Source organism: Paroedura picta, chromosome 2 (assembly GCF_049243985.1).
Source record: "Paroedura picta isolate Pp20150507F chromosome 2, Ppicta_v3.0, whole genome shotgun sequence".
Classification (NCBI taxonomy): domain Eukaryota; kingdom Metazoa; phylum Chordata; class Lepidosauria; order Squamata; family Gekkonidae; genus Paroedura; species Paroedura picta.
Window position 1 is genome coordinate 76,739,582 of NC_135370.1, and position 8,654 is coordinate 76,748,235.

Genomic DNA, 8,654 nt, shown 5'->3' on the forward strand with positions numbered 1-8,654 from the left:
GAAAAAGAGAAATAAAATTGGATGACATCGATACATTGATGGTACCTCACCCTATAACCTTTGAACCAAGAACTTTAATGTAGATATTTTTATTTATTCATTTAGGAGCATTATAAATTATCACTATAAAAACTGAATAAGCTATTAAAAACAAGCCATGGACATAAAAACACCGTTATAATCTCCAGAGAACAGAACTCTGCCCAGAAACTTGTCCAGAGATATTGCTGGACTCAGATATATCAGTTATATTACCTCTTCCAATTGATTACAAATGTGATAAATGTTACAGTGTATTTATTCTAGCACTATGTTCCATGTACAACACCCCGAGATGCCAAGTGAGAAGTAGTATAAAAACCAAATGAATGAATGAATAGGAACTGTAGCTACAAGAAAAATATCACGCATGTTTTACAGCTTCATGCTCTAGTTACTCTAAAACGTATTCAACCTGTTGATGAAGAAAAGGGTTTTCTGTCCACCAATCTCTTGAAGGCAACTTTTACTTCCTTGTTCCTCAGGCTGTAGATCATAGGATTCAGCATGGGGATCACCATTGTGTAGAACACAGATGCAATTTTGTCAGTATCTAGTGAATGGGTAGTGTTAGGCTGACAATACATGAAGAGAATAGTGGCATGGAATATGGAGATGGCTGTGAAGTGGGAGGCACAGGTAGAGAAGGCTTTGCCCTTCCCTTTGTTAGACGGGATCTTCAATACAGATGCAATAATAAATAAGTAAGACATGAGAATTATTATTATGGTGCTGGTTTCCACAAAGGTAGCAAAAATGAAAAGCAACATTTTATTGGTGTGGTTGTCAGAACAGGAGAGATCCAGGACTGGGGAAATGTCGCAAAAGAAGTGATTGATGGCATTCGGTCCACAGAAATCTAGCCTGAAAGCAGAATAAGTATGCACAAGGGCACAAACAATGCCACAGATGTATGAGCCAGCTACAAGTTGGATGCATAGTTTTCTAGACATGACCACTATGTACAACAGTGGGTTACAAATCGCCACATAACGGTCATACGCCATCACAGCCAAGAGAAAAGATTCAGTCACAACAAACATAACAAATAGATACATCTGTGCTGCACACTCAGGAAAAGAAATTTCTTTTGTCTCAGATACTGCGTCAATGAGAAATTTGGGTGTGATGGATGAGGAATAGCAAATATCAACAAAGGACAAATGGCTGAGGAAAAAGTACATTGGAGAATGGAGACGGGATTCTACCCTGATTAATAAGATGATTCCAGTATTTCCCATTAAAGTGACAGCATATATCACAAGAAACACCATGAACAAGATGATGCAGAGCTGTGGATGATCTGTGAAGCCCAGAAGAATGAACATTGTTATTGAAGTATGATTTCTTTCTTTCATTCCTTTATGATCAGCTGTTTCTCGATGAGAATTTGGAAACATGGGGCTAGATAAAATTAGGATGACTCAGGGTCCTACTACTGAATTACTATTAGTAGTACTACTAAGCATTTTTTCCCATTTCAAACAAGGATGCATTGGTGAAAAATAAAACCCTTCAACTTGAAAACCTGTTCATGTTATAAAGAAATCATTGGACTTCAAAGGGTGGTTTTGATTTTAATACAGTTTGTTCCTGGAAAGCAATAAATGATAATGCATTAAATTGGTTACTTTTTCCTACTAGCCATTGTCTCCAAAATTATCACATATTAAAAGAAAACCCAAAATTGCCAGAAGATGGATTCCTAGCATTGCAATTCCACGTATTCCCATGTCTGCCTAGTCCTACAAACTCCTTGTTATTCTTCTTTTAGGCACAGAGACATATAGCATTCTATTCTCCCCAGTAAAATTAACCCTTTTTAATTCTAAGAAGCAACAGCACGCCCTTCAAATATAGCTTCATAGCTGAGTTTTGTCAAGTGATATTCACAGAGTTTAACTCTTGAAGGCTTGTGTGAGGGGCAAATAGCACTGCTCATTTCCTTTGTATTAGCAGTGCACCCTAGCATCTGCAGCATTGTTGATCAGATAAAAACAATACCTGCATGCATATATGTGGAATTATAATATGCAAACTAGGGCTTTGTATGTGTGAAAAAGGTCTCTTAAGGGGTACTAGTAGATGTTGGTATGTGGAAGTTCTGTTAAGATGGCTGCACTGTAGTGGTCAAAGCCTTCTGAATACTACTCAAGTCTTGCTCCTGTTCTTACCTGGCTGTGTCTTTCTCAGGAAGCTGCAAGACAACCAAGCCCAAGACATATATTGCCATCAAGACAATAAGGAAAGAGAATCTGCTATCACTTGTGCTCAAGAACAAATGTCCTATGATTGTGTAGTAGAGCTCTTTTTCATTTGCTTCTGTAGCCCTTGGGATTCAGTCTCTAAAGCACTTTGAAAATTACCTGTTTCAAAATCCATGAAAAAAAATAACACAATCTAACAGGCTGTTTCCCTTAGGCATCATTATAATATATATATGCTATCTTTAACCGCTCCTGTGGAGCAGATAAAATAATAGAGTAAGGGCCCTGAGTGCGGGCCCTGTCCGAGATGAGGAAGGGTGCCCATTGGTCCCTTCCCTTGGACTGCCAAGTGGAGAGCCCAATCGGGAGGCGCGAAGCACCTCCTGATTAGGCCCTCCGCTTGTCAGTCCAGCTCCAAACTGCCAATCAGCAGCCGCGCGCAGTGCGGCTACTGATTGGCTGTTTGGCCCGGCAACTACCAATTGGGAGGCATGAAGCGCCTCCCAACTTGCCCCACCCCCCTCGAGGGCAAACCTTCACCCCACGGCGGCCATTCCTCTGCTGGCCGCCGAGAGGGAAGGTAGGCCCGCGGCTCCCTGTCCCTTCACCCGCCTGTGGGAGGAAAAAGGCTTAGGGCCTAGGGCTGGTGCTAGGCGGCTCACAGAGCCGCCCATCGCCGTCCCCGGGCCCGCAGAAGCCTTTTGCCATCAGGGGGGAGGAAAAAGGCTTCTGCGGCCCCAGCCAGCCACCCAGCACCGTCCCCGGGGAGGGGGGGGAGAGGGGCTAGGGCCCATTTTATTCTTAAATAAAATTCTTAAATAAAATGGGCTTTTAATCTAGTTTTTAGATAAGCAAATAATATGATCACTTCAGTGCTTGGTTGTAAGAGGCTTACGGTAGAGTTAACAGATCTGAAGATTTTCACCCAAAATTTCAAGGATTTCTTCTCAGCATATCTGAGGGAAAGGGTAATATTACAGTGTGAGGGACCAATCACAATGAATCAAGATATTTTCTACTCAGCTTGAGAACTTGCCTCTCACATGTCCATCAGTGAGGCATGGACACAAAGAGGCTCTTGGTTTCCAATTAGCTTACATTATTTTCCTCCAGCAGGGGTCATAGGGATCAGTTTACACCTTATCCAGATTTATCATCCAGTCTGTCATTAATCACTCTTTAAACTCAGGATCCACAGTCTTAGGATCTGAGTCTCAGATGACCTAGATGTTATGGATGAATGTTCTTTTAGAATACCCCAGACCTATTTGTTTCGAGTGAGAAATAAGATCTCAAGCTACATAGCAGGAAAGGGGTTGGTATCTTGTGTCTGATGGATGAGCCAGGTATTCATAGAAAAAAAGCAGCTGAGGTTTACCTGGGGCTGCCAGAGGGTTAGCAAAGGGAGGGCACATTCTGGCTGTGCACCTGGCAATGTGCACATAGCCCAGCCTGTTATCCTGTAGCAGCTGAGCAAGCAGCTTCCCACAAACCCAACCTGTTATTTTGGTTATGGTTCATGTTAAAGGTATGTTACTGTTAAATTAGGCTGGAAAACAAGCAGTTGACTTGCAAATTTTGTCACAGCTGGCAGGGAGTGGAGCCTGTTTTGGGGAGGAGTCCAGTCAGGGTCATTGAATTCCCCAGGTTAGAGGCCTCTATAAGAGGTGGCAGGTCTGCAAGCGGGGCTGACCCAGTTGGGGAGGCAAAAGGGGCTCACAGTGCCAGGTGGTCTGGGGTGAGGTTTATGCCTCCTGTAGCACCCCAGGAGGCTTTTCTCTTGGATGGGACCCAGTGGCAAGGGGACCCATGGGCTCAGCAGCGGATTGAGATAGGCTCTCCTGGGTGCTGCTGCAGTTTGGGTTCTCATGATTGGCAGAACACAAATAGTCTCCTTCTCCCATGCCAGGCCAAGATTCTTGATTTTGATGTTTAATAAAGCTGTGGCCTTGTTTAAGCCAGCCCAAGTTGTACATGTCCTCCTTGAGCCCAAGATTCCCTCCTGTGAGTCAACATGACTTTTTTCTACTTGGGTGAGCCTGTCAGTTCCCCAGGGGCTTTATTCTTGGAATGCCTTCATGCTTGGCACTTTAGGTCAGGGGTCGTCAACCCCCAGTTTTCGGCCCGCTACCGGGCCGTGAAGGCCTCGGTAACGGGCCACCACGCCTGCCTTCCCCCCCCCCCGCAGCGAGAAGCTCACCAGGCCGTGAGATAAGCGGCCGCCAAAGCCGCCGCTTCGCTTGCTGCCTGGCTAGCTTTTTGCTATGAGAGGATGGGGAAGAGGCAGGCATGGCCACCAGCATTCTGGTGGAGACAAATGCGCATGCATGGAGCTGCTGCGCATGCGTGTTGGCGTCCTCTGGTGGTGAAAATGTGCATGCGCGGCAGCTCTGCACATGCATGTTTTCACCACCAGGGGGCATTAACGCGCATGCGAGTGTGCCCGGGCCACCGGCTTTTCCCCACCCCCGGAGGCAGTCTTCAACCCTAAAAAGGTTGGGGACCACTACTTTAGGTTGAACATGGAACTTATTTTGGTACAGGGTGTAAAACTCTACTTTTAAAATCTCTATATTTGAAGTGAATGGTCAACAATTATCTGGAGAGAATTTGTTTTGACTCTGTACCAGTGCTTCTTATTGAATTAGGAAAGGAACTCTCAGGTTAGAGAGAACATTCAAAATGTGGCTGTCTGGGATGAGACAGGACCTCGTAAGGACCCAAACAGCCATGTTCTGGACCAGTTGTAGTTTCCAGATCAAGGATAAGGGTAGACCTGCATAAAGTGAGTTACAGAAGTCTAGCCTGGAGGTGACTGTCATGTGGATCGCTGCAACTAGGTGTTCCAGGGCCGGATAGGCTGCTAGTAGTTTTGCTTGGCATAGATGGAAAAAAAACCTGCTGAGCTATCCTTGTGATCTACGTCTTCATAGAAAAGGAAATGTTGAAGATCACGCCCAGGTTCCAGACAGAGTGTGCTGCTTCCAGACAGGGGAGGCCTGTTTCCTCTTCTGGACACTTCCTTCCTAGCCAGAGGACCTCTGTCTTCAATGGGTTAAGCTTCAGGCAGCTTTGTTGGAGCCACTCTTTCATAGGTTTCATGCACCTGGCCAAGGATTTGGATAGAACATTTGACTACTTGTTCATCAACAGGTAGAGCTGACTGTCATCCGTGTATTGGTGACACCCCAGCACAGGTCCCCAAACAAGCTGAGCTAGTGGGTGCATATCTAGGTGCATTAATGCAGGAGTGCTGGCAGGGCTGCATTTTAATTCAGCTCTAGGCGCCAAGTCCATGAGACATTTTTCTTAAGTAAGGCATAAGGGAGGTAAACTCTGTGTGCAAAAGACTCAAAAAGGAAGTTTATTGAGAAATTGATTACTGAAATGACTGCCAGCCATTGAAATGTAGCAGCTGCAAAAATAAATGAATAACTGATAGATAAGAAATGACAAAACCAAGAACAATTTCAGAAGCATTGTGAAGAAGAAGAAGAAGAAGAAGAAGAAGAAGAAGAAGAAGAAGAAGAAGAAGAAGAAGAAGAAGAAGAAGAAGAAGAAGAAGAAGAAGAGAGTTGGTTCTTATATCTTTTCTCTACCTGAAGGAGGCTCAAAGCAATGTTGCCAATGTTGAGACTGTTTTTATTTGGCTGTGGACAAGTTTTCTGCTGAATGAATTTTGTCGTGCTGCAGTAAGATTGCCAGCTCAGGCACCATTTCCTCAGACAGGCACTTTTCTTTCTGCGTGCACATGAAAGCTCACACCTTGAATAAATCTTTGTTGGTCTTAAAGGCACCATTGGGCTCAAATTTTGTTGTGTTCCTTCAGACCAACATGGCTATCCACTTGAAAGTAAGTGCTTATGAAGAAGCAGAAGCGGTGGTACTTATATGCCACTTTTCTCTACCAGGAGTCCCAAAGCAGCTAACAATCGCCTTCCCTTTCCTCTCCTCACAACAGACACCCTGTGAGGTGGGTGAGGCTGAGAGAGCCCTGATATTCCTACTCGGTCAGAATAATTTTATCAGTGCTGTGGCAAGCCCAAGGTTACCCAGCTGTCTGCATGTGGGGGAGTGCAGAATCGAACCTGGCTTGCCAGATACAAGGGGAAGAGGAAGAGCAGAGCCCAGGGTGCATGTGGCTGCAAGGGCAGCATGGTGTCCTGGGATTGGAGTCTGGGAGGCAGGTGTAGGTGCAGTAGCAAGCCATGTGCTTTGCCATCCGTATTTGTCGGGACACAGATGAGCTTCCTACCCTCCCTCCCATTATGGCAGGTTGGCTTTTGTTTGCCAAGGGTAGTTGGCTCAGTGGCATGGGTGTTTATCGTTATGCTGTTTCTAGTCACAACCTGCAGGTTGGCAGGGAGCTGAGCCTGTTTGGTGGGGAGTACGCCATGTGTGGCCTACTCCCTGGAAAAGGGGCCTCTTTAAAGAGCTGGCAGGCTATGAGCAGTTGCCAAGCCTGGCTGGGTGAGGCATGGATTTCACAGGGCAGGTGGCCTTGGACGAGACCAGGTTTGCGCCTCTTCTGGCACCTAGGGTGGACATTTTCCTGGATAGGGAGGGCAGTGGCTTGGGGACCTGCATTCCTGGATGGGAATTGGAGTGGGAAGGGATCAAGCCGTTGCCAGGGGAAATTAAGGCAGTCAGCTGACCGCTCCGGCTCTTAACCTCCAACCATTCCAAATATCTCAGGGTGGTGTATGTTAATAAAGTTGTGGCCTCTTTCAATGTCAACATGTTCTGAGCGTATTTATTAGCCTGGGACTCCCACTCTGCAATTCAATAAGTGTTGTACTAAAACAAGGTAACATGATATATACTTTGAGCACTAGCTTTTAGTATACAAAAGGGAATATGTGGTCTATATGACGTGATCTATTTTTTAAAAATGATGTGATGTAATCTCAGATTGAAAGATGCATGCACATTTTCCAAAACTGTATGAAATTGTCCTTTAAAAAAATAGGGATCTTTAAAATGTTCACTTTTGTACGTACTTTCTACTTCTTAAAAGGCATGCTACATTTTAAAGTTACATATTGAATAGTTTAAGATGTAACAATTTTAGCTTAGTATAAAGAAGTAGACCAGCAATCCTGTTAGGCTTTATAGAATGCAAATGATTATAGGAGCTCTACTGATATGTAGTCCAGGACAATGAAATGAACTACTTCAGACTAAAATCACCTGAAAAAATAGTCACTCGTATTTATTTGTTTGGTAGGTTGAGTTTTATACCTCCCTCTCAGTAAGCCTGCTCAACATGGTATCCAATATAATGATTAAAATACAATAGTAAAATCAAGTAAAATTCAAATTGAAATAAATTAAAAATTATTATATTTCTTGGTCTCTCTGTGTCAGTATAATTCCTTATATTGGGAAATGAAGTAGAAGGCTATGTTTGCAATTTACATGTACTTATTTCACATTTGTAAAAATTTCCCAGTCTTTACATATTTTTTACATATCTTTAACCGCTCCTGCGGTTAAATGAAGCCCTAAGGTCTATTGGGGAGGAGTTAGGGTGGGCTCTGTCTGTGATAAAAACTTGGAGGGGTGAATCAGGAGCCGCTTTGCGGCTCCTGATTCGCCCCTCCAAGTGCCACTCAAGGGCCAAGCAGCCAATGGGGAGGCGCGTGAAGTGCCTTCCCATTGGCCCCTCATCAGGACAGACCAAAATTCCATTCACCCAGCCCAGTCTGGCTGCCAGTCTGCTCCTGACCACCGCAGGGAGAGGAGGTCAGCAGGACTGCCAAGGGGGATGAGAACACAGGCTGTGCCAGCCCTTTTTGCCCCAAGGCCGTCCTAAGTGTCAAGTCCAACTGTAACTTTGCCTCAGAACCCTGACATAGCTGGCAGGAGGCTGCTGAGTGCTCCCCCTCCCTCCCTTCAGGCCTGCTGTGAAGGAGCCTCTGACAGGCCCTGACTGAGGGGAGGGAGGCATTTTTCTTCCAAGAGCAACACAGGGGAGCCTGAGGGCCTTCCTTTTGAGGGGGGGGGGACTTTCCCCTTCTGTCAAACGGCTGACAGGAAGGCCACAGAAAAGCCCCTTCTCACTTAAAATACTGCTCTGCCCGGAGGTTAGACACAGCCAAGCCATGTATCTTTCTTCTTTGCAACTGTCTGCAGATTTGAGGTCACTGCACAGCATTATTCTGCAGAAGAAACTGGCTGTTTTGTCTTCTGTTTCATCTGCACAACAACCCTGTGCAGTAGGCCTCAAGTCTTTCAATTCAACAACAACCTGTGTGGGAGGCCTTAAATGTTTCTTCTCTACCACAACCCTGTTCAAAGTAGCCCTTTCTGCCTCGGGAACTGATCTTTATACTCTGCAGCTGTAATTCCAGGAGCTCTCCAAGCCCCACCTGGAGGTTGGCTACCCCTGGGTTGGAAATATTCCTG

The 8,654-nt window shown here is 45.1% G+C and overlaps 1 protein-coding gene across 1 annotated transcript; it reads right to left on the reverse strand.

The window, feature by feature from the left end:
- Positions 1-449: 449 nt before the first annotated feature.
- LOC143828896 (olfactory receptor 5D18-like) lies at positions 450-1,397 on the reverse strand. The gene has a single exon (XM_077319058.1). The coding sequence runs from the start codon at positions 1,395-1,397 to the stop codon at positions 450-452; it is 948 nt and encodes a 315-aa protein (XP_077175173.1).
- Between the last annotated feature and the right edge of the window lie 7,257 nt (positions 1,398-8,654).